The sequence below is a fragment of the Aotus nancymaae genome, unplaced genomic scaffold (genome assembly GCF_030222135.1).
Source record: "Aotus nancymaae isolate 86718 unplaced genomic scaffold, 86718_ANA_hifiasm-v0.15.2.pri h1tg000059l, whole genome shotgun sequence".
NCBI lineage: Eukaryota > Metazoa > Chordata > Mammalia > Primates > Aotidae > Aotus > Aotus nancymaae.
In genome coordinates this window covers 3,915,953-3,941,695 of record NW_026988473.1, presented here as the reverse complement: position 1 = coordinate 3,941,695, position 25,743 = coordinate 3,915,953, and the positions used below count along the sequence as shown (strand labels likewise).

Below are 25,743 nucleotides of genomic sequence, written 5' to 3'. Positions count from 1 at the left end.
GCCTCTTCGCTTTTACCTCAGAGGACTCTCTCCTCTCAGTCCTGGAGATGGGGGCGAGCCAATGTAGCCCCACTTGTCAGATAAGACAAAGTCCAAAAATATCAAAGAATTTGTCCAAGGTCATGCAGTGAGTCTGTAGAGCTACGGCTGGGACCTAGGGCTCCAGATACTCTCCCGTTAGCCTCTGGGTCCAGTGAGGCACCCAAGCCACAGCTTCCAGCCTTTTATTCCATTTTGGTAGATTTGTATAAAAATACTCTCTTTAGGAAAATAAATAGCAGCTGCCCTCGCTGTGGAGGCTTGGATTCCCTGGAGCTAAAGGCTTCTCAGAGCTGAGATCTGCAGATCAGCTCATCACCGAAGCCTTGGGCGCCTCCTGAGCTGTGTGGTTCAGGAGGGGCCAGCAGAATGCCCTGGTCCAATCACCTGCTGCTGCTGGCAGTGGGGCTGGTGAGTTAGTGTTCTAGGTGGGTAAAATGGCACCTTCTGTCGGGGGTAGGATTGGGTGGATCACAGGAAGAGAGAGGGTGACGGAAAATGTGGCAGTGGTCTGGAGGGGTTAGGGCTCCAGAGGACCTCTAAGGATCTACAAAGTCTCTGGGCTGCCGGGATTCCTCTGGCACAAATGGGAAATACTTTGTCTCTGATTTAGTGCAAATTGTGCTCGAGAGGCCAGCTCTAGAGAAACAGTGGGCAAGTTGGCTCTACTGTGAAGCACAATATGGTCAGTCTCATTAGAGGGATGGAGAAGAAGCTGCTGGAGTTGGGTGTGGGATGCCGTCCAGGCCAGCTGGACTGGTGGGGGAAGGGGAGGAGACAATGGTGCTTCACAAAGCAAGGAGGGTTGGGGAGCCAAGGGGGTCAGAGGATGGGTCTCCGCTGCTGCTGCTACTCTTGCGATGAGCTGAGGCACAGGGCTCAGGAGTGCTGGGGTAGGTGAAGACCAGGCTGGGAGTAAAAGGAGTTAGGGAGGGTGTAGTCATGAGTGTGGGGGTGTGCAGTGCCTCAGGTTCAAGCACAGGCCCTGGGGAAAGGGAGATACAAGGTACAGGGCGGCAGGATGCTGGCGGGCTGCTGGTGCGCCTGGTACTGCCTGTGTCCCCCTCCTTGTCTCCTTCAGGGATTTTGCAGATGGGTCGGTGGGCTTCCAGCACCAGCTCCAGGCGCTCCTTCTGCTTCTGCAGCTCCTCAATCTCTCGCTGCAGCCCGGATTTCTCATCTTCCAGTTTATCAGTCTCCTGTAGATCAGGAGAGGAGTCAGGAAGGTGAGGGCTGAATACCTCAGAGCCTCAGATGTTTGAACTCAGGGTTCTGAGGAGCTAGGGTTGGCAGTGGGGGTGGGAGGTGATGGAGAGTCTCTAACAAGTCTGTACTGCAACTCCCATGAGCGCCTGGGAGAAAATGGGCACGACTCCCATCAGGCCCAGGCATTTTAGGAGATTGCTGGCACCAGGCGGTGGCTCAGGCCTGTAATCCCAGAACTTTGGGAGGCCAAGGTGGGCGGATCACTTGAGGCCAGTTCAAGACTAGCCTGGCCAACATGGCAAAATGCTGTCTCTACTGAAAATACAAAAAATAGCCGAGTGGGGCAGTGGGTGCCTGTAGTCCCAGGTACTCAGAAGGCTGAAGCAGGAGAAGTGCTTGAGCCTGAGAGGCAAATGTCACAGTGAGCCGAGATCACACCACTGCACTCCAGCCTGGGCAACAGAGCCAGACTGTCTCAAAAAATAAAAGGAGATTGCTGGCTGAGCTTCAGCTCTGCTCTGCTACAAGTGAGACCTGCTGCAGTCAATTTGTTTTTTCTTTTTTTTGAGATGGAGCCTCACTCTGTCACCCAGACTGGAGTGCAATCGCATGGTCTTGGCTCACTGCAACCTCCCCCTCCCTGGTTCAAGCAGTTCTTCTGCCTCAGCCTCCCAGTATCTGGCACTACAGGCACATGCCACCACACTCGGCTAATTTTTGTACTTTTAGTAGAGACAGGGTTTCACGATGTTGGCCAGGCTAGTCTCGCACTCCTGACCTCATGATCCGCCCACCTCGGTCTCCCAAAGTGCTGGGATTACAGGCATGAACCACTGCAACCTCTGCCTCCTGGGTTCAAGTGATTCTCCTGCCTCAGCCTCTGCCATCACGCCTGGCTAATTTTTTTTTTTTTTTTTTTTTTTTTTTTGGTAGAGATGGGGTTTCATCATGTTGTTCAAGCTGGTCTTGAACTCCTGACCTCAGGCTATCCACCCACCACGGGCTCCCAAAATGCTGGGATTACAGGGGTGAGCCACTGTGCCCAGCCCAACTGCAGCCAATTTTTAATTGATTTTTCCTCATCCTTTCCCCAGAGGGACTGCCCCTCGGACAAGGAGCAAGGATGGTGGGGAGGGGGCTACATATACTGGAGCTCTGGGGCCTCCAGGGAGACGGGTCCCTCTGAGCTTGGTGGGCCAGGGCCTGTGCTCACCGCCTGCAGGAAGTCGGTCAGTTCCTTCCTCCGGTTCCTGCACTTGGCTGCAGCCAACTTGTTCCTCTCGCGCCTTACTCGGCGGCGCTCCTCTTCCTCTGGACTGATCTGGGGGTGAGACCAGCAGTGAGGAGGACCCTGGGTGACTGGCTGCCCGGAACTCACCCCTCACAGTGGCCCAGTGGCAGGACCCTGGCAGAGGTCATGGCAACACAGGGGCCCCCTCCGCCTGTGATTTAGGGATCACTGCACCCAACCAGTTCCCTGCACTGAGGCACTGTCTTCTTGGATTGGTCAAATTTCCTCCTCACACTTAGCCTTAGTGCGCATTCCTCTCCCATAATGTCCTCCCCCTCCATAAACCATAACCCTCCTCATCTCCAAGGACTCAACTAAGATGCTCCTGCCTCCAGGAAGCCCTCTTATTCCCCAGCCAGAAGTGACCTTTCCTCCTCAAACCCCTCTTTGCAGCACCCTCATCCTTCTGCATCTCTGGACAACCAAGTCTCCTCTTACCCCATGAGTTGTAAGCACTAGGAGGGGCTAATGAGTGTTGCTGATTAAGTTGCAATTTGTTGGAAACCTACTATGTGCCAGCTAAGTACTTTACATAGATTCTTGTTTTTTCACTGAGAATATGCAGAACAGAAACTTTTTTTTTTGAGTCTTGCTTTGTTGCCCAGGCTGGAGTGCAGTGGCGTGACCTCGGCTCACTGGAACCTCTACCTCCTGGGTTCAAGCAATTCTCCTGCTTGCCTTAGCTTCCTGAGTAGCTGGGACTACAAATGTGCACCATGATTGTGGCTAATTTTTGAATTTTTGGTAGACACTGGGTTTCACCAGGTTGGCCAGGCTGGTCTCGAACTCCTGGCCTCAAGTGATCCACCAGCCTCAGCCTCCTAAAGTGCTGGAGTTACAGACACGAGCCACTGCACCCAGCCTTTTATTTTATTTTTTTTTTGAGACAGTCTCACGTTCTCCCAGGCTGGAGTACAGTGGCCTGATCTCAGCTCACTGCAACTTCCACCTACTGAATTCAACTGATTCTCGTGCTTCAGTCTCCCAAGTAGTTGGGACTGCAGGCATGTACCACCACATGTGGCTAAGTTTTGTATTTTTAGTGGAGACAGGGTTTCACCATATTGGCCAGGCTGGTCTCGAACTCCTGACCTCAGGTGATCCACCTGCCTTGGCCTCCCAAAGTGCTGGGATTACAGGCATGAGCCACTATGCTCGGCATTTTTTTCTTTTGTAGTGACGGGTCTTACTGTGTTGCCCAGGCTGGTCTGGAACTCCTGGGCTCAAGGGATCCTTCTGCCTCGGCCTCCCAGAATACTTGGATTACTGGTGGGAGCCACCATACCCAACCTTTTTTTTTTTTCTTTAACATAGATTCTTTTTTTTTAGAGACGGGGTTTCACCTTGTTGGTCAGGGTGGTTTTGAACTCCTGACCTCAGGTGATCCACTCACCTCGGCCTCCCAAAGTGTTGAGACTACAGGCATGAGCCACCATGCCTGGCCTTAACATAGATTCGTAACCCGACTTTCCATGAAAAACTGAAGCCCAGGGAGGATAACTTGCTCCTGGTTCCAGACCAGAACTTAGAACCCACTCACTCTATTCCACACTGAGTGACAAGCCAGATGAGGCAGACCATTTCGCCAAAAGGATCCAACTCACATCTCACAGACCTACTTGGGAGAACCCAGGATCAAAAGGTCACCCTCAGGACCAGGCTGAAAGAAGGACGTACAGGAAGGGTTACCCCTGGCCCGCTTCTGTGGTTCACACTACGGTCCCTTCTTACCACAAAGGTCAGACATTCTGTTCTGGGAAAGCTGTCCTTGGCTGATCTCTCATCTTTCCCAGGGCTCTAACCTCTCTCCCATCCTCTACCCAGCCTGCAGAGCAAGCTTTGTAACCACATCCCCTGGAGTCTCCTACACCAAAATGCCCCAGGAAGGTGAAAGACAAGCCACTCCTTTAAAGACTCTATCTCTTACTTATTTTGGTAAGGGCCTTGGGGAGCCAAGAGTTCTGTTACCTCTGCTTCGAGTCTTCTGTTAGCTCCCAGTGAGACTGAGTGGCTTGGTGATTTATTTTGGTTTTTTGGTAGAGACAGGGTCGCTCTATGTTGCCCAGCCTAGTCTTGAGCTCCTGGCCTCAAGCAATCCTCCTGCCTAGGTCTCTCAAAGTGCTGGGATTACAGGCATAAGCTACCGCGCCCAGCCCTGGCTTGGTGGTTTGTATCTGACTTCAGAGTTGGATAGACCTGGGGCCAAGACCGGTCCTATGTCATTACTCACTGTATGCCTTCATTTCCTTGGTGGAAGATGGGGAAAACCAGGTACATTCCCCAGAGGGATTTTGTGAGGATTAAATGAGACAGGGAAACTGAGACTAAGGGAGTAGCTGAAGGGAACCCTCTTATTCCTGTTCTCTTCCAGGCAACATAAGTGCCCCCTCTATGCATGTCAGCAGGTAGACACCCCCTCACCGTTCCATGTGCACATCTTACATGTTCTCACCTCCACCTCCATCCTTGATCCTGCCATCCCCTCTACCTGGAATGTCCTTTCCTTCATCTCTGCCTCTGCCAGTCCTACCCATCCTTCTAAACTCATATGCCACCTTTTCCAGGAAGCTTTCCCTAATCCAGAAGTGACTGATTTTACCCTCTGGGCCTCCGCTTGGGGCTCCGATCACTTTCAGCCTTGGGCAGTAGTCACCTGCAGCCTACCCTCCCCCCTCCTAAACCTGTACTCTTCTTTCCAGCAAGAGCTTCTCCACATCCTAGCACTCCCAGGAGCAGTTGGAACCACTGCAATGCCTCTGTGCCTTACCTGTTCACAAGGCCTTCGACGTAACCCTGGAGGCGGCCCCAGGGCCCGGATGACTCCTGGCCGGGGTTGTGGGGGGCTGTACTGAGGGTAGGTCAGAGGCCTGGGGTAACTGCTGGGCCCCAGGAAATGAGGCTGCACCATCCACTGCAGCTCCTGACTGCCACTCATGGTGTTGACGCTTGGCACGAGGTGGAACTTCTATGGGATAAGAAATGGAAGGCCACAGATGAGGTTCATGTGGATTGAGGGGCTCCCACTGGGCAGAGGCTACACCGCTGTCTACCTTCAATGTACTGGCTAGCTCTGGGAACAGAAAGAGCACAGCTTGGCAGTCAGAGTCTGACATGGTGGCAAATCCCTGCTCATAAGCTGTATGACTTTGGGCAGGTCACATAACCTCTCTGTGCCTCCATTTCCCCATCAGAGCTAACATCTATAAAGTATGAACTGCCAGGAACTGTCCTAACCACTGTACAAATACTCACTCACATAATTGGCATGATAGTGTCTTCATTTTTTTTTTTTAGAGTCTCACTCTGTTGCCCAGGCTGGAGTGCAGTGGCACAATCTCAGCTCACTGCAACCTCTGCCTCCCAGGTTCAAGCCATTCGCCTGCCCCAGCCTCTCAAGTAGCTAGTATTATAGGCATGCACCACCATGCCCAGTTAATTTTTGTATTTTTAGTAGAGACAGGATTTCACCATGTTTGCCAGGTTGGTCTTGAACTCCTGACCTCAGGTGATCCACCTGCCTCGGCCTCCCAAAGTGCTGGGATTACAGGTGTGAGCCACCACGCCTGGCATAGTATCTTCATTTTCAGATGGGAGAACAGCTGTCCACAGATACAGAGCCAGTGAGTAGGAAATGGGATTTGAGCCCAGCAGCTGGGCTCTTACCCACTCCTGCACTCATCCGCATGAAGAGGATAATTACAGCTCCCAACTCAGGGGAAGGCTGTGAGAATCAGATGTGAGAATATGTGTGACAGGCCGGGCATGGTGGCTCATGCCTGTAATCCCAGCACTATGGGAGGCCGAGGTGGGTGGATCACGAGGTCAAGAGATCGAGACTATCCTGGTCAACATGGTGAAACCCCATCTCTACTAAAAATACAAAAAAAAATAGCTGGGCATGGTGGCGCTTGCCTGTAGTTCCAGCTACTTGGGAGGCTGAGGCAGGAGAATTGCTTGAACCCAGGAGGCGGAGGTTGCGGTGAGCCGAGATTGCGCCATTGCATTCCAGCTTGGGTAACAAGAGCGAAACTCCGTCTCAAAAAAAAAAAAAAAAAAAAGAGAATATGTGTGACAGTCTGGTAAGTGGCAGGTGCCCAGTGCAGAGGGGCTGAGGCAGGAAAAATTCACTGCTCTGGGTTCAGGCTATCCCAATTTTTTTTTTCTTGAGACAGGGTCTCATTCACTCTGTCGCCCAGACTGGAGTGTAGTGAGCTGCAGTCTCAAGCAATCCTCCCACCTCAGCCTCCCAAATAGCTGGGACTAACAGTGTTCACCACCACATTTGGCTAATTTTTTTGTTTTTTTTTTTTGAGACAGAGTCTTGCTGTGTCACCCAGGTCGGAGTGCAGTGGCACAATCTCGGCTCACTGGAACCTCCACCTCCGGGGAACAAGCATTTCTCCTGCCTCAGCCTCCCAAGTAGCTGGGACTACAGGTGCCCATCACCACACCTGGTTAGTTTTTGTATTTTTAGTAGAGACAGGGTTTCACCATGTTAGCCAGGCTGATCTTGAACTCCTGGCCTCAGGTCATCTGCCTGCCTTGGCCTCCCAAAGTGCTGGGATTGCAGGTGTGAGCAATCGTGCCCAGCCTCACTAACTTCTTAAAATTTTTTGTAGAGACAGGGTCTCACTAGGTTGCCCAGGTGGTCTCAAGCTCCTGAGCTGAAGCAATCTTCCCACCTCAGCCTCCCAAAGTGGAGATGATAGGCATTCTGGCATGAGAGGCCGTCTCAATTCTAATCTCAGCTCTCAGCCACTTACTGGCTGTGTGACCACGGGCAAGTTACTTAACCTTCATGTACCTCAGTTTCCTCATTTTTAATAGTGTTACAGATGAGGATTACAGGATTTCATTGATGCTAAGAAGTACCCTTTAATAGGTGTGAAATCATAGCTTAATTGGCAATTTAAAAAATTTTAGTGGGCTAGGCATTGTGGCTCACACCCAGCACTTTGGGACACTGAGGTAGAAGGATCACTTGAGCTCAGGAGTTCCAGGTCACACTAGCCAACACAGTGAGACTTTATTTCTACAAAAAAATTAAAAAACTTAGTTGTGTGTAGTGGTGCGTGCCTGTGGCCAGGTTGCCTCCCAGCTAGGATCCCAGTAGGATCAGTTGAGCCCAGGAGGTTGAGGCTGCAATCAGCTGTGATTGTGCCTCTGCACTACAGCATGGGCAACAGAGAGGGAGTCCCTGTTAAAAAAAGAAAAAAAGAAAAAAGAAAAGTAAAAGAAAGAAAGAAAATTAGTGGCATAAAGTATTGGGGTCTTAAATCCATGAGGTCTTCGATTCTGTGAAACACGGCAAGTGATGTGGCAAGCAGCCAGCACGACGTCCCTGCGACCGTTCTATTAGCCAGCTATCTGAGGAGTGGGTTGGGATGGGACTCAGTGTTCTGGGAGAAGTGGGTTCGAGCTCTGCTGCTGGGCCCTGGGTGTGGGCGCCCGGTCGTCCGGGAAGCGCCCCACAAGCCCAGGCAAGTCCCGACAGCGGTAGCCCGAGCCCAAGCGCTGCGGGCCCGGCGGCCCAGTGACCCCAGTTCCGGGTCCGAGGCACTGCCGGCGGCATCTCCCGCTCCCGAGGTTGTCCGGGCCCGGGCCAGGAAGGGAGGGGCACCCCGGGTGACTCAGCCGCCGTGACTCGGCCGCCGTGACTCGGCGGAACGGACGCCCCTGTCGACACGTGCTCGCAGCCCCTCGATAGGAAACGGGCACCTGCAGCCTCCCGAGTACCCCCGGTGGTAGCGGACGCCGTTTTTCGGGGGCGAGAGTGGGTCGCGGGAGTCGCCCGCAGCCTGACCCCGCGCAAGTCCCGGAACCTCGCGGTCTCTATTAGCCGCATTCGGCAAAGGGGTCGAGGGCTGGTCTCCGGGGACCTGGGAGGTTCCACTGCCCCGGCCCGCTTAGGCTCCCCTGGCCCAGAAACGACAGGGACTTGGCGACGGAGAGGCGAAGGACAGACAGGAGGACGGACACGCGGACGGTCGCAGACGGGGCTGAGACTCCCACCCTGGCCCCGCTGCTCTCCCGACGGATCCCGCCTCCCTCCTGTGTGGGGACGTCTCCGCCCGGGCCCAGACTCCAGAGCCCAGGAATTCAGCGCGAGGCGGAGAGACCCTCAGACCCGTCGGGGCCGGGCCAACCCAAGTGCCCACGCCCCTTCCGAGGCAGAGGGGACGCAGGAGTCAGAGGCGGGCAGGAGGCGAGAAAGCGGGCGCGGAGACGGAGGGACGGACGCGCGCGCAGAGGGAGAAGGGGGAGGCTGGGAGAAGGGAGGCTCGCGGATCTCAGTGCCGCCGGCTGCGCGGTGGGGGAAACTGGCCCGGGACGGCGAAGGGGCAGGATCCTTGCCCCGGCCCCCAGCCCGGCCTAGACTCCTGTTCGCAGCTCCGGTCCCGGAGCGTGCGGGAGCTGACCCCGGCCTCCCACGCGCCGTCCTCCCGGGGACCCCAGGCGTCTGGCCCCACTCACCTGCTGGGCCGCCTGCCCTGCGGCCGGGGGCTGCGCCGGGGCGCCGTATCCGCTGCCGTTCCCGGAGCTCGGGCCGGGTTCCCCGAAGTCTCGGAACATGCCCGGGGCTGGTGGCTCCGTGGGGTCCGCGACTGCTGGGTTCTGACTCACCCGCGCTGTGCGGAGTCTTTTCTTTTTATGAATGAAAAGTTCTAGGGCTGAACCACTGCGACCGCGGGGGGTGGGGGCGTTGCAGCGGCGCGGTCACCTCCAGGCTCCACCCCTGAGACGCGCCGCCGAGGCCCGTCGGTCTCAAACTTGGCGACGCCTCCCATAGCCCTGCGGCCGCTTTTTCACAGGGTTGGGGACCGGCTCCGCGACCCCGACGGCGGCTGCGGGCCCGCCCCCCTGACGTAGCTGCCCATACATGGTGCAACTTCCTCGCCGCGCCCAGGTGGAGCCCCGGGTTCCCCCGCGGACTGACGCACCTGCCCTAGCCCGCGCCCCGCCCCAGCCCTCTCGCGGTCTGGGTTGGCCTCCGTTTCTGCTCCCACAAAATAGCACGAAATAATCACGTCTCCAGGAGCCACGCCAACCGCCACCCAAAGCATCGTGGAGATCTTTCCATTGGCCTTGTTTTAAGACTTCGAGTATATGAAAAGTGAATAAATGATAAACCAGGGTTACAAAAATGGTGACATATTTTATTTTACTTTATATTTTTGAGACAGGGTCTCTGTCACCCAGGCTGGAGTGCAGTGGTGCGATCTCCGCGCACTGCAGCTTCAACTTCCTGAGCTCAAGGGATCCTCCTGCCTCAGCGCCCTTTCCAAGTCAGTGTGACTACAGGCGCTCGCCACCATGCCCGGCTAATTTTTGTGTTTTTGTAGAGATGGGGTCTCTCAGTGTTGCCCAGGCTGGGTGGTGTATTTTTAATGTTTATGATAAGGTAATGCTTTGAACTAACCACACGTATAATGCAATATAATTGTATCACTCAGGATAATTTCAGGAGCTATGACAACTTTAATTCAGGACACTACAGGTGTCCCGAGGTCTGATAAACGCCATCTTCTTTACCGTCAGTGCCTTTCGGAGACTGTGTGGCCACCAGTTTCGTCTGGAGAGTATGTCAAAGGTGAGTGTGAATGTGAGGCCATGGCCAAATGTGCTTGGGAGGCAGGCACCATCCTCATCCCTGTTTTACAAGTGGGGAAACTGAGGCTGGGAGATGCTGAAATGAATTGTTCAAGGTCACTAAGTGAGTAGCTGACACAGGTTGCTAAATCACAGTAGTGGGAGCTCCAAGCCCAGGCTCAGCCAAGCCCTCGCAGCTTCACAGAAGCCTTGTCGCATGTGCAGAACGTCCGTGCTGAGCACCATCCAAAGCTGCTTCTCTGATTTCTTCCATCTAACAGATGAGGAAACCGGCCCAGATGGAGTACTGAGCTGCCAGTTTTCACACGACTACAGAAAGGGGGCTGGGGCCGGGTATGGTGGCTCATGCCTATAATCCTAACACTTTGGGAGGCCAAGGCGGGAGGACCATTTGAGACTCCATGTCTACCAAAAATTTAAAACTTTTCCAGACATGGTGGTGTGACTGCCTGTGGTCCCAACTATTCTAGAGGCCGAGGTGAGAGGATGGCTTGAGCCAGGGAGTTTGAGGCTGCAGTGAGCTGTGACTGTGCCACTTCACTCCAGACTAGGGGACAGAGCAAGACTTAAAGTAAATAAATCCAAAGGGCTGGGCTTTCCTGCTTCTCCATGGTCCTTCCATTTCATCAGCTCTAGCTCTGCCCTCTGGGCTACCTTCCTTGGGAACACAGGCCAGCAGTCCGTGGGTGCACTCAGGACTTTGAGCCAGGAAGGCCAGCTTGGGGCTGGGGTTCTAGTCCCAGAGCTACCATTTTCTGTGTGTGTGACACAGGGCAGGTCACCTTCCCTCACTTGGGTCTCCCTGCTGATCTCATGGAGCTGTTGTGGGATCAAATGAGATCACACATGTGAAAGTGCTTCGTAAGCTGTAAAGGGTTGTGCACTCAGAAAGTGGTTAGCAGTCTGGTGCATCTCCGTCGCCTTTGCTCTACCCAGTGTTCTTGTCATCCTCTTGTCGTCATCATCTGTGTGTGTGTGTGTGTGTGTGTGTGAGAGAGAGAGAGAGAGAGAGAGAGGAGAGTGTTTTTGAGGCAGTGTGACCCATGGACAGAACATACATGCTGGGGTCGGACAGCTCTGGGGTCCGGGTTTGAATGTGGTTAGGCTGCTCAGCAGTTGTGTGACCTAGATGAGGCACATAATCTCTTAGAGCCTCTGTTTCTTCATCTGTGAAATGGAGACGTAATGTAACTATCTCAGGATTGTTGGAAGACAGAAATCATGTTACATGCTTACCACAGCACAGAGTAAGAATTACCCTAGCTAGTTTTGGAATAAAAAGTCAGGGGCCAGGCACGGTGGCTCACGCCTGTAATCCCAGCACTTTGGGAGGTGGATCACGAGGTCAGGAGTTTGAGACCAGCCTGGCCAACATGGCGAAACCCCGTCTCTACTAAAAATTAGCACCTGTAGTCCCAACTGCTCAGGAGGCTGAGGCAGGAGAATCTCTTGAACCCGGGAGGCAGAGGTTGCAGTGAGCTGAGATCGTGCCACTGCACTACAGCCTGGGTGACAGAGTGAGACTCCATCTCAAAAAAAAAAAAAAAAAGAGACCAGCGCAGTGGCTCATGCCTGTAATTCCAGCACTTTAGGAGGCTGAGGCTGTAGCTGGGATTATAGGCATGTGCCACCACACAACCTCCGCCTCCTGGAATCGCTAGAATCCAGGAGGCAGAGGTTGTAGTGAACCAAGGTCATGCCATTGCACTCCAGCCTGGCCAACAAGAGCGAAACTCTGTCTCAAAATAAATAAATAAATAAAATAATTTGATAAATTGTAGTGAAAATGAATTCACATGTTAATAAAAAGTCCCAGGGGTGGGAGTCTTTGGGACTGACCACATGTGAAGGCACTCATACAGGACATATGCACACACATGTGCCCGTGCGCGCGCGCGTGCACACACACACACACACACACACACACACACACACTGATGTCCCAACTCCTCGGCAGAGCCCAGGCTGGACAGGTCAAGGGTGACACAGGTAGCCAGGGGAGGGGTGACACAGGTCAGCCTTGACTGCGTTCACTTGCCTGCTCCAGAAATATCACCCTGCACCTTAAGCAGTGGATGCTGGAGTCACTGGGGCAGCTCAGGGAACAGGGGCTCAGGTCTGGGTGTGTGTGTGATTACATGACTTTGAAAGTCTCTTCCTGCTCTAACCGTCGCTGGAGCCACAAGGAGGTCCTTTCAGAGGGAGCACATTCCAACCTCCTCAGTCACTAACCCCCGCCTTGTGGCCGTAGAAACGTTCCTGGCCTCTGACCTCACCATCTTCCACCCAGTGGAGGCCAAGAGAGAACCCCAGGGAGCCAGAGCCATCGCTGGAAGTTTGGGGGCAGGGAGGCCTGAGAGACCCTGCCACCATGCCTCGGTGGCCCTGTAAGACTGGCTCAGTCTCTTCCCCTTTCTGAGCCCCAGAGAATCCCCACCTTTTGGGACTGCAGTGAAGGAAAGGAGGCTTGACATCCCATGGGTTCTCAGTGTGGCCAGGGCATTGGAGGTGATATTTACGTTTATCCATTTCTATTCACTTTTTAATTGAAGTTTATGTTGTTTTTGTTTGTTTGTTTTGAGATAGGGTCTCACTCTGATGCCCAGGCTGGAGAGCAGTGGCAGGATCGCAACCCACTGCAGCCTCAATCTTCTGGGCTCAAGCGATCCTTCCTCCTCATTCTCCCGAGTAGCTGGGGCTACTGACGCGTGCCACCATGCCCAGCTAATTTTTTTAGGCTCAGGCAATCTGCCTGCCTCAGTCTCACCAAGTGCTGGGATTACAGGCATGAGCCACCACTCCTGGCCTTTGAAGTTTATGTTTTTACTTGAGATTACATTTATGTAACAAACAATTAACTACTTTAAAGTGTACACTTCAGTGGCATTTATTACATTCACAATGTTGTACAACCACCACCTTTCTTTAGTTTCAAAACTTCATGACTCCAGAAAAACGCCCCATACCTATGAAGCAATCACTCCCTATTTCCCCCTTCCCTCATCCCCTGGTATCCACTAATTTCTTTCCTGTCTCTATGGATTTGCCCATTCTGGGCATTTCAAGTAAATGGACTCATACATTATGTGGTCTTTTGTGTCTGACCTCTTTATTTAGCATAATATTTTCTCTCTGTCTTTTTTTTTCATTATTATTTTTTGAGATGGAGTCTCGCTCTGTCACCCAGACTGGAGTGCAGTGGCACAATCTCGGTTCATTGCAACCTCTGCCTCCTGGGTTTCAAGTGATCCTCCTGCCCCAGCCCCCTGAGTAGCTGGAATTACAGGTACCTGCCACCACATCTGGCTAATTTGTGTATTTTTAGTAGAGATGGGGTTTCACCAGGTTGGCCAGTCTGGTCTCAAACTCCTGACCTCAGGTGATCTTCCCGCCTCAGCTTCCTAAACTGTTGGGATTACAGGTGTGAGCCACTGCACCCGGCCAGCATAACATATGAAGGCTCATTCATGGTATAGTCTGTATCGGTACTTTGCTCATTTTTTTGGCTGAGTATATATAACTGTTTATTCATAAGTTCCTGGACATGGGATATTTGCGCTATTTGGCTATTATGAATAATGCTGTTATGGACATTTCTTTACAAGTTATTATGTGGATATGTTTTCCTTTCTTTTTTTTTTTTTGTTGTTTGTTTGTTTCTTTTTTGAGATGGAGTCTCACTCTGTTGCCCAGACTGGAGTGCGGTGGCACGATCTTGGCTCATTGCAACCTCCGCCTCCTGGGTTCAAGCGATTCTCCTGCCTTGGCCTCCCAAGTAGCTGGGATTACAGGTGGGTACCACCATGTCTGGCTAATTTTTGTATTTTTAGTAGAGATAGGGTTTCACCATATTGGTCAGGTTGGTCTTGAACTCCTGACCTCGTGATCCATCGGCCTCAGCCTCCCAAAGTGCTGGGATTACAGGCATGAGCCACCACACCTGGCATGTTTACCTTTACCTAAGAGTGGAATTGCTTCTGAGGAACTGCCAGACTGTTTTACAAAGTGACTATGCCATTTTACATTTCCACCAGCAATATGTGAAGGATCTAATTGCTCCAAATCTTTGCCCACCCTTGTTATTTTCCGTTTGCCTATTTATTTATTTATTTATTTATTTATTTTTGTAGAGACAGGGTTTCACCATGTTGACCAGGTTGGTCTTGAACTCCTGACCTCAAGTGATCCACCTGCCTCAGCTTCCCAAAGTGCTAGGATTACAGGTGTGAGCCACCGTGCCTGGCCTATTTTCCGTTTTTTATATTAAAGGCATCCTAGAGGTTATGCAGTGGTATCTCATTGTATTTTGATTTGATTTGCATGTCCTTAATGACCAATGAACATCTTTTCCTGTGTTGTTGCTTTCATCTGTATATTTTTAGACGGATATCTATTCAAGCCTTTACCATCCCCCCTTTTTTCATGTAGAAATGGGGTGTCAACATATTGCCCAGGTTGGTCTCAAATTCCTGGCCTCAAGTACTTCTGCCTTTATCTCCCTTCACGCTGAAATTACAGGCGTGAGACACTGCTCCCAGCCATTGCCCATTCTTTTTTTTTTTTTTTTTTTGATATGGAGTCTCATTCTGTCACTCAGGCTGGAGTGCAATGGCATGATCTTGGCTCACTGCAGCCTCCACCTCCTGAGTTCAAGTGATTCTCCTACCTCAGCTTCCCAAGTAGCTGGAATTACAGGCATGTGCCACCACGCCTGGCTGATTTTTATATTTTTAGTAGAGATGGGAGTTTCACCATGTTGGCCAGGCTGGTCTCGAACTCCTGACCTCAGGTAATCCACCTGCCTCAGCCTCCCAAAGTACTGGGATTATAGGCGTGAGCCATCGCACCTGGGCCTGAAAATTGTTCTTTGATGCACAAAAGCTTTACCATTTTTTCTTAAGTTCAGTGTGTCTTTTTCTTGTTGTTGCTCATGCTTTGGGTGTCTAATGTAAGAAGCCATTGCCAGCCTTTTAGTCCTTGCGCACAGGGAACAAGGTCGTGAGAAAAAGGTCTTGGTGAGGTGCCACCATTTCTTCCATCCTCGGTCTCTGTGCCTTTCGCAGAGCTTCCAGCAGCGCTATGTTGGGCCAGAGCATCCGGAGATTCACAGCCTCTTCGGTCTGTAGGTGCCCCTACAAGGAGGGTCGTGGGAAGAATTTGCCATTTTCAGTGGAAAACAAGCGGAGGTCACTAGCCATGATGTGCTTGTACTTTGGGTCTGGATTTGCTGCACCCTTCTTTATAGTAAGACGCCAACTGCTTAAAAAATAAGGCTGTTTCAGTTCATCCATTTAACAGATATGAAGAGCATTTTAAGAGGTGCAGTCTCTAGGCCGGGCGTGGTGGCTCACCCCTGTAATCCAAGCACTTTGGAGGCCAAGATGGGCGAATCACCTGAGGTTGGGAGTTCAAGACCAGCCTGACCAACATGGTGAAACCCCGTCTTTAAAAAAAAAAAAAAATAGGTGCAGTCTCTGGAAAATGCATCAAACTTGAACTCATACAGCATACTAGATATGTGTGTAGGTAAACTTATGACATGAAAAAAAACAGACTCCATGGCCAAATTCAAGGTCATAAAGATTTACTCCTATGATTTCTTCTAAGAGTTTTTATAGTTTTAGCTCTTAGATCTAAATCGTTTAAATTGAAGTTAAGATTTAAACATACAGTGAAGCACACACATCAGTATGTTCTGCTTAATGACTTTAAAAGAATTTATTATTTGTTATGATTTTTAAGACAAGGTCTTGCTCTATCTCCCAGGCTGGAGCGCAGTGGTGCAATCATAGCTCACTGCAACCTTGAACTCTTGGGTTCAAGCTCTCCTCCCACCTCGGCCTCCCGAGTAGCTGGGACTACAGGTCTGCCACCCATAAATAAATTACTTATTTATTTATTTTAGTAGAGAGGAAGCTGTTGCCCAAGCTAATCTCAAACTCCTGAGCTCAAGTGATCCTCCCACCTCAGCCTCTCAAAGTATTGGGATTACAAGTATGAGCCACCAGCTGGGCACGGTGGCTCACGCCTATAATCCCAGCACTTTGGGAGGCCGAGGCAGGCGGATCACGAGGTCAAGAGATCGAGACCATCCTGGTCAACATGGTGAAACCCCGTCTCTACAAAAAATAAAAATAAATAAATAAATAAAAAACAAGTATGAGCCCCCATGTTCAGCCTCAATGACTTTTTACATATATATAAACCCATGTGACTACCACCTTATCATGATGATGTTTTCAGCAACTGAGAAGGCTCCTTGTGACTCCTCCCAGTCATACCCCCACCCATAGGTAGCCACTATTCTGACTTCTGTCATCATAGATTAGTTTGGGTTGTTCTTGAACTTTGTATACATGGAACCATATGGTGTGTACTCTTTTGGGTCTGGCTTCTTTTACTCAACATGTCTGTGGGATTCTTCTGCATTACGGAGTGACCTGGTAGCTTGGTCTTTTCTGTTGCTGCATCCCACTGCACAAATCTCCCACAATCGGTCTCTCCATTCTCCATTCCCCTGCTGATGACATCGGGGGTGGGGGGCGCCTTCCAGTTTTGGACTTTTATGAATAAAGCTGCCGTGAATATTCTCGATACATCCTTTTGGGAGCCAGTTACGTTCATTTCTCTTGGCTATATGCCCAGGTGGGGAGGAATTATTGGGTCATATGGTTGGTGTCCATTTAGCTTCAATTGATTCTCTCCACCAGTGCTCCAACATGGCTGTACGATTTTACATCCCACCCACACTGTTCAATGGGTAAGAGTTCCAGTTGCTCCACATCTGGAGATGACTTTTTTTTTTTAGACAGAGTCTCACTCTGTCATCCAGGCTGGAGTGTGCAGTGGCGCAATCTCGGCTCACTACAACCTCCGCCCCCCAGTTCAAGCGATTCTCCTGCCTCAGCCACTCAAGGAGCTGAGACTATAGGCACCTGCCACCACCGCTGTCTAAATTTTGTATTTTTGTAGAGATGGGGTTTCACCATGTTGGCCAGGCTGGTCTCGAACTCCTGACCTCAGATGATCTACCCACCCTGGCCTCACAAAGTGCTGGGATTATAGGCATGAGCCACCGTTCCCAGACTGGAGATGACATTTTAATCCACTTCTACACACATTTATTTTCCTTGGTCCTGGCCCCATTCTTTCTCCCCTGAAGCCCTCCACAGCTTCCAGCTCAGCACTTCCCACCCACCAGCCTTAGGGATTATTTTAATCATGAAGAATTTTAAGAGTTCAAGACCAGCCTGGCCAACATAGCCAGCATTTCACCTTCAGACTTGGACCTGCCCCAGCTATGGCACCTTTGGCATTGCTACGCAGGAAGGCTTAAAGCCTGGGAAGGGGTGGGCTGAGGGTGCTTGGCGTACCCCATGTTCTTTTAGATTACATGCTGCTTGGGAGGTTTGAAGGGCTAAGAGGATAGTAGTTCTGGCTCATTGAACTCTGTTGAACCATTCCAAGTAATGTATTTAATCCTCCCAGCAACTCTGTGAGATAGATGGTATAATAATACTGTTTCTTTTTTTTTTTTGAGTCGGAGTTTTGCTCTTGTTGCCCAGGCTGGAGTGCAATGGTGTGATCTCTGCTCACAGCAACCTCCGCCTCCCAGGTTCAAGTGATTCTTCTGCCTCAGCCTCCTGAGTAGCTGGAATTACAGGCATGCATCACCATGCCTAGCTAATTTTGTATTTTTAGTAGGGAGGGGGTTTCTCCATGTTGGTCAGACTGGTCTCCAACTCCTGACCTCAGGTGATCCACCCACCTCAGCCTCCCAAAGTGCTGGGATTACAGGCTTGAGCCACCATGCTTGGCCAATAATACTTATTTTACAGATCAGGAAATGGAAGCACAGAGAAATTAAGCAACTTGCTGACAGCCACACAGTGAGGAGGAAAGTGTGTGGAATCAAGACCCTCACAAACCCGGCGGGGCTTGGCCGAATGCACAGGTTGTTTCTTTGTAGGCACCTGTTCACTCTCTGCACCAGGCTGCCAGATCAAGCCCCTCACCTTTGCACAGACGGTTTCCTCTGCCGAGGGACCTCCCTGGTCCCCTCACCTGGCTGACTGTCTCTTATCCTGCAGCTTTCTGTTTCCCCACTTCCTCAGCAAGGTCCGCCATGAGCCCCAGCCCAGGTGAAATCCCTTATGCAATACAGTCCCTAGTACAATGCAGGACAGTAACTTTTTACTTTTTTTTTGAGATGGAGTCTCACTCTGTCGCCCAGGCTGGAGTGTGGTGGTGCAATCTCGGCTCACTGCAACCTCCACCTCCCAGGTTCAAGTGATTCTCCTGCCTCAGCCTCCTGAGTAGCTGGGATTATAGGTGCAGGCCACCACAGCTGGCTGATTTGTTTTTAATATTTTTAGTAGAGACAGGGTTTCACCATGTTGGTCAGGCTGGTCTCGAACTCCTGATCTTGTGATCCACCCACCTCGGTCTCCCAAAGTGCTGGGATTACAGGTGTGAGCCACCACACCCGGCTGAGGATATTACCTTTTATTCTCCCCGCTTGGAATAATGTTTGAAGGTATTGCATTTTGGAGATGGATATGCATGTATCTATATGTATATATCTATCTGCATCTACCAAGTTGATGGCCATAAAAAGGGGATGTGGAGAAGAAATTATTTATTTATTATTAGTTTTTAAGACAGAGTCTTGCTCTATCACCCAGCCTAGAGTGCAGTGGCACGATCTCGGCTTACTACAACCTCCTCCTCCTGGGTTCAAGCAGTTCTCCTGCCTCAGCCTCCTGAGTAGCTGGCGCTGCAGGCACCTGCCACCACACTCGGCTATTTTTTTGTGTTATAATAGACACAGGGTTTCACCACGTTGCCCAGGGTGGTTTTGAGCTCCTGAGCTCAGGCAATCGGCCTAACTTGGCCTCCCAAACTGCTAGGATTATAGGCGTGAGCTACCACACCTGGCCTGGAGAAGAAATTATTTTTAAACATTGTTTTTAAAAGTTTTTTATGTAGCGTTACATTAAAAACATAATTGCATTTCTTTTTTGACTAGTTAATGCATTAAGATATTTTAAAATCCAAAGGTTACAAAAGGGGTAGCATGAGAAGCCTCCCCTCTACTGTAACCAGTTTCTTGTGTATTTGTTTTACCCAGTGGGTAGCTTATATACATCCTGTTTCCTTTCTTGCTTTTTGGTTTTTTTTTTTTTTTTTTTTGCTTTTTTGTTTTCTTATTATCTTGGAAGATCTTTCACTGAGCATATGTAGATCTGCCTTGATTAAAAGAAAAATCTGACAATCCATGAAAAAAAGAAAAAAAATTGTTTCCTATGATCTGTGAAAAAAAGAAAAAAGAAAAATCTGGCTGAGCACTGTGGCACAAGCCTATAATCCCAGCACTTTGAGAGGCTGAGGCAAGAGGATCACTTGAGCCCAGGCATTGGAAGCTGCAGTGAGCTGTGATCAGGCCACTGCATTCCAGCCTGGGCAGCAGAGTGAGACCCTGTCTCACAAAAACAAAAACAAAAGCTCCCTTGTTGAGGTGTATCTTACATTCAGTAAAATGCACGCTTTGTTAATGTGCCAGTCGTGTATACACCTGTGTAGCCACGTTCCAATCCAGATACAGAACATTTCCATCCCCCTAGAAAGTTCTGTCCCTTTGCGGTCGATTCCCCCACCCCAGGAGATCACTTAACTCATTTCTGTTGTCATCAATTAGTTTTGTCTCTTGCAGAATTTCACGTCAATGGAATCGTTCAGCACATGCCCTTTCATGCCTGGCTTCTATCTCCCATTGCACAGATGTGCCACCGTTTCTTTATCCATTCTTCTGAATTAACCAAACTAAAAGTTGAATGGAGCCAGATGTAGGGGAGGTAGGGACGATTAAAGACTTGGTCCCAGGCCAGGGACAGTGGCTCACGCCTGTAATTCCATCACTGGGAGGCTGAGGTGGGTGGATCACCTGAGGTCAGGAGTTCAAGACCAGCCTGCCCAACATGGTGAAACACTGTCTCTACGAAAAATCCAAATGTTATCTGGGTGTGGTGTTGGGCGCCTGTAATCCCAGCTACTGAGGAGGCTGAGGCACGAGAATTGCTTGAACCCAGGAGGTGGAGGTTTCAGTGAGCCAAGATCACGCACTCCAGGCTTCGTGACAGAGTGAGACTCTGACATAAAAAACCAACAAACAACAAAAAAAAAAACACTTGGTCCTCCTGGCCCTGCAAGGTACTTGCAGCCCAAAGAAGTGGTCAGACACTCAGAATAGTCCTGGTGCTAAGGAGACAGTGCTGGGGGTAGCCAGAGAGTGCCAGGACCATTACTGGAGCCCCAGGAAGGAAGAGTTCTTTCCAACTGTGGTGGTGGTGGGTGGGAGAAGCCTTCCTGGCAGAGGAGGATTTGGGGAAGACATTCATAAAAAGTGGGGCTCCCTTTCCCTCACCAGCCACCTCTCCAGCCCGGGTCTGTGGGGCGAAGTCGAAGCCATAGTCTGGCCTGGATGGGTCTCTAGTAGTTCGTTAAGTGACTTCGTTTTGTGACTTCGGGTCAGTCTTTTTCCTTCTGGGAGCCTCAGTTTCCCCTTCTTGCAGATCAGTGGTTTACGTACTGTGGACCCTGAAACTAGAGGTTTCCATGGAGATGGCAGGGGCTGGGATGGGGTTTTGGGCCCCTCATCCTTGCTTCAGTGAGCGCCGCTCAGCAGGCAGTAGCGGCTCTGGTGGTGGATGGGTGGGGTTTAAATTTCAGTTCAGCCACTTCCTGGCTGGGCAAGCTAGGCAATTCCCTAACTTCTCAATGCCTCAGTTTCCTCACTTGTAAAGAGGATATTGGCCAGGCACGGTGGCTTACGCCTGTAATCCAAACACTTTGGGAGGTGGATCACCTGAGGTTGGGAGTTCGAGACCAGTCTGACCAACACGGAGAAACTCCATCTCTACTAAAAATACAAAATTAGCCGGGCGTGGTGACGCATGCCTGTAATCCCACCTACTCAGGAGGCTGAGGCAGGAGAATCGCTTGAACCTGGAAGGCGGAGGTTGCAGTGAGCTGAGATCGTGCCATTGCACTCTAGCCTGGGCAACAAGAGCAAAACTCTATCTCAAAGAAGAAAAAAGGTAATAATCGGACCTGCTTTTCAGGGTTGTTGGGGAGTGCTGAGCCATGGCAAGGACAGTGCTGAGCGTGGATAAATGTTAGTGAGAATTTTCTTGCTGTTTCATTTTGGGCTTTATGGGCAATTTCCTCTGAAGGGAGAAGTCAGGGGCTCTGCTGTCAGTGCCCAGGAGGGATCTGCCTGTCAGCCTGGCCCCTGAAGTTTCTTTTTTTCTTTTTTTTTTTTCTTTTTGAGACGGAGTTTCACTCTTGTTACCCAGGCTGGAGTGCAATGGCGCGATCTCGGCTCACCGCAACCTCCGCCTCCTGGGTTCAGGCAATTCTCCTGCCTCAGCCTCCTGAGCAGTTGGGATCACAGGCACGCGCCACCATGCCCAGCTAATTTTTGTATTTTTAGTAGAGACGAGGTTTCACCATGTTGACCAGGATGGTCTCGATCTCTTGACCTCGTGATCCACCCTCCTCGGCCTCCCAAAGTGCTGGGATTACAGGCGTGAGCCACCATGCCCAGCCCCCCTGAAGTTTCTTGGAGTGGCTCCTGCTTCCTGCAGACCCAGGCTCAGACAAGTTGGAGCCTGTCACCCAGTTCTCAGGTTCCCCCTAACTCCTCAGACCTGGGACATACCCTGACCCCAGTACTCCATGTGTGCCAGCCACTACTCTAGGCCAGGAGTGGGATGAAACGCTCATCCTGGATGAAAGGCTGGCAGGCCTGGGCTGGGCCAATAAACTGCCCCACCCATCCTGGGAGGACCTCTGGGCAGCGGTGTAAACTGAGTCATGGGGGGTGAGGGGGTGAGTCACTCAGCCTAGGAGTGGGAGCCAAATGGGGCAGAGCTCGCCTGTGTGGGGTCCCTGGCCCCATCTCAAACAGCTGCAACACTCAGCCCAACTCCAACACCCACCAGGCCCCTGGCCCACGACAGATGGGAGCGGGGCCAGACCAGGTTCCCAGAGGGCAGGAGCCCAGAGGCTGGACTCCCAGTGCGCACGAATGTGTCTGTGTGTGAGTTTGTGTCATGTGTTGTGAGGGGCGGGTGGCAGACAGGAAAGGGAGGCTCTGACTCGGGAGGAAAGGATGGATTAGGGTTTGGAACAGAGTCAAAGCCCTAGAGAGATTTTGGCGGGAATGCTTCACCGCCCTCTCCTGGCCTCTGAGGGTTGGGCTGATTTTCCTGCCAGCTTTCTCCCTTTAGGGAGGGAGGAAGAGGAGCTGGGGCCTGGTGGGTGACCTGCCTGTCCCCTAGGGTCTCCAGAGGGCAGAGTCAGACGGTGGAGAGAAGATCCCCAGAAACCAATTTGGACTTCACCCCAGAAAGGCCTTTACCCTCAGGGGCCAGAGCTGCCCGGGGACCAGGGACTACCTCCCTGCGACACAGGCGCGTGCAAGGACTCCGGGGAGTCATGGAGGCCCCAGAGCACTTCTAGCCTTGACCCCAGCCAAGTTGCCGAGTTACTTAACTCTGCCTCGGTGGTCTGTGAGGACCACGATGAGTTAACGCATCTAAACTGCTTAGGGTGTGTCTGGCAGCGCAGAGTAGGTCTATATACATGTTTGCTTTTTTTTCTTTTTCCAGACAGGTTTGCCAGGCTGGAGTGCAATAGCTGGATCACAGCTCACTGAAGCCTTGACCTCCCAGGCTCAAGCAACCTTCCTCTCTTAGCCTCCTGAGTGGCTGGGAGCATAGGAATGCACCACCATGCCTGGCTTTTTCTTTTTATATTATGGTAGAGATGGGGGTCTCACTGTGTTGCCCAGGCTGGTCTTGAACTCCTGGGCTCAAGTAATCCTCTTGCCTTGGCCTCCCAAATTGCTGGGATTATAAATATGACTCACTGTGCCCAGCCCGTGTTTCCTTTTACTATTTGAGCTTGTTTTCTTATCTATAAAATGGGTGAGAAAGGATGCCTGAGGTGGCCCTTGTCCAGCTTTCTCTCTGGTCCCAGTCTCTGGTTTTATTCCCTGGGAAGTTGCCCCCTAAGCCTTGTCACCCTGCCTGACTCTGTCTCCCTGGGTTTTTTCCCCAGTAAGCAAAGAAAGATGGGGTTGGTGGGCTTCTCAGCTGTGTGTCCTCAGGTTTACCCCTGGGTGCCTGGGGGATGTGTGTCACAGGAGCAGGGAGTTTCCCTCCTCAGATGAATCAGCTGTGTGACCCGATCCTCATCCCTGCCAGAGCCCTTCCCAGCAGGCGGGAGTGGGGCGCAGCTGCCCCACTGGGAAAATCCCCCAAATCCTGCCAAAGCTCTTGCTGAAGCGTTCTCCTGAGTCAGCTGTTTCAGTCCTCTTTGAGTCTGCCCGAGTTCCAGCCGGAGTTAGGAGTCGGGCGGATTCTGTCCTTCCCTGGACAGACCCTCTGGAGCCTCCTCCCTGGGGTCTGGGGGTTTGCAGCATGTGGGAATGGGAGGAAAAGGAGTTGGCGGGGGGCCTCAGTCACCCTTCCCCTGGTTTTATAAAAGGAGCAGAGCTCAGGGCTTGTCCAAGTTTGCCCAGCGCCCCCTGGGCCGAAGGCACTTCCCTGCTCCAATGTAGGAAGGGGCCAGCCAAACAAGGCAGAACCCGCTGCCAGCCCGAGGGGGCGGGTTTTGGGGGGCCATTGACCTGGCAGGGGAGCAGTGCTCACTGTAGACCTGGAGACCCTTCCTGCCCAGTGTGCTTGGTCATTGCACTTTCTAGGCCTCAGTTTCATCATCAGTAAAAAAGGACTTTTGGCCACGCGCGGCGGCTCATGCCTGTAATCCCAGCACTTTGGGAACTTTGGGAGGCCGAGGCAGGCAGATCACCTGAGGTCAGGCCTTCAAGACCAGCCTGGCCAACATGGAGAAACTCCATCTCTACTCAAAATACAAAAAACTAGCTGGGCATGGTGGCACATGCCTGTAATCCCAGCTACTCGGGAGGCTGAGGCAGGAGAATGGCTTGAACCCGGGAGGAAGAGGTTGTGTGCCACTGCACTCCAGCCTGGGCAACAAAAGCGAAACTCTGTTTCAAAAAAAAAAAAAAAAAAAAAAAAAAACAGGACTTTTGGCTGGGAACGGTGGCTCACGCCTGTAATCCCAGCACTTTGGGAAGCCGAGGCGAGCAGATCAGCTGAGGTCAGGCATTCGAGACCAATGTGGTAAAATCCCATCACTCCTGAAAATACAAAAAAAATTAATGGGGCATGATGGCATGTACCTGTGGTCCCAGCTACTCAGGAGGCTGAGGCAGAATTGCTTGAACCCAGGAGGAGGTTGCGGTGAGCTGAGATCATGCCACTGCACTTCAGCCTCAGCCTTGGTGACAGGGTGAAACTCTGTCTCAAAAAAAGAAAAAAAAAGGGACTCAGTTTTGGCCCAGCTTCTCTCCCAGGTGGCTCTGAGGACCCAACCTCCCGTGTGCTTTAGAAACCAGACTCTGAGTCCTTGCATGGCTCATCTATGTTTGCAGCCTCACCCCAGGAGCACTTCGATAAAGTGGGGGTTCACCAGTGCATCAGGAGCCCTGGAGGTGGGTGACCTGGGTTTGAATCTTGGCTTTGCCACTCACTTGCTTTGGAACCTCGAGCCAATTATTGAACTTGTCTGGACCTCAGTGTCCTCTTCTGTAAAACAGCAATAATGATAGAGCCAAGTGAAACTTAGATGAAATCATGTAGGTAAACGCTTAGCACCGTGCCTGGCTCTTGTTATGAATAGAATGAGGAAACGGAGGCCCAAAGAGAGAGTGGTTTTAATTCACTCACTCATTTATTCAAGAATGTTCACTGGGTGCAGTGGCTCACGCCTGTAATCCCAGCACTTTGGGAGGCCGAGGCAGGTGGATCACGAGGTCAAGAGATCAAGACCACCCTGGTCAACATGGTGAAACCCCGTCTCTACTAAAAATACAAAAAATTAGCTGGGCATGGTGGCACGTGCCTGTAATCCCAGCTACTCAGGAGGCTGAGGCAGGAGAATTGCCTGAACCCAGGAGGCGGAGGTTGCGGTGAGCCGAGATCGCGCCATTGCACTCCAGCCTGGGTAACGAGCGAAACTCCGTCTCAAAAAAAAAAAAAAAAAGTTTACTTGGCATCTGCACTAGGCTGGGCCCTATGCCGGGGAGGATGAAGCATAGCCACTGTTCTGAAGGGACCTGACATGCAGATGAGAGAAGCAGGCGGGCAGGAGTTGTGGGAGCCTCGGGGACACTCCTGGGACAGGTAGGGTGAGGAAGTTTGCAGGAGGATCCTGGAGAATTACACCTGAGCCGGTGGGTCTGCGACATGGAACCAGGAAGGGAAGTGGGCGAGGGTAAGCCAAGCAGAGGCTATGGCACGAGCAAAGGCGTGAAAGTGAGAAAGGCCAGCGTGTGTGCAAGAAAGTCACACGCAGCTTAACGTTCTTGGACAAGGAGTGTGAAGCAGGGAGTGGAAATTGGATGAGGCAGAAGGGTCTGGCAGGGGCTGAACCTGAGTCACCAAGTACTTCATTCATTCGTGTAATAATTTATGGAGTCGTTGTTCTGGCCAAGCACTGTGCTAGGC

The 25,743-nt window shown here is 51.4% G+C and overlaps 2 protein-coding genes across 3 annotated transcripts; one reads left to right on the top strand and one right to left on the bottom strand.

The window, feature by feature from the left end:
* Nucleotides 1-447: 447 nt before the first annotated feature.
* Nucleotides 448-9,109, bottom strand: FOSL1 (FOS like 1, AP-1 transcription factor subunit). 2 transcript variants are annotated; one of them, XM_012462943.2, is made up of 4 exons: nucleotides 9,011-9,109; nucleotides 5,304-5,501; nucleotides 2,459-2,566; nucleotides 448-1,238 (listed from the first exon to the last, which is right to left on the bottom strand). In XM_012462943.2, exons 1-4 carry the CDS (start codon nucleotides 9,107-9,109, stop codon nucleotides 828-830), a joined length of 816 nt encoding a protein of 271 aa, XP_012318366.1. In that variant the 3' UTR covers nucleotides 448-827. The 2 variants fall into 2 exon arrangements, with proteins under 2 accessions (XP_012318366.1, XP_012318367.1); XM_012462944.2 differs by lacking the exon at nucleotides 2,459-2,566.
* Nucleotides 9,110-15,226: 6,117 nt separating this feature from the next.
* On the top strand, nucleotides 15,227-15,418 carry LOC110568740 (cytochrome c oxidase subunit 7C, mitochondrial-like). Its single transcript, XM_064365448.1, has one exon. It carries the CDS (start codon nucleotides 15,227-15,229, stop codon nucleotides 15,416-15,418), a length of 192 nt encoding a protein of 63 aa, XP_064221518.1.
* The last annotated feature ends 10,325 nt before the right edge of the window (nucleotides 15,419-25,743 follow it).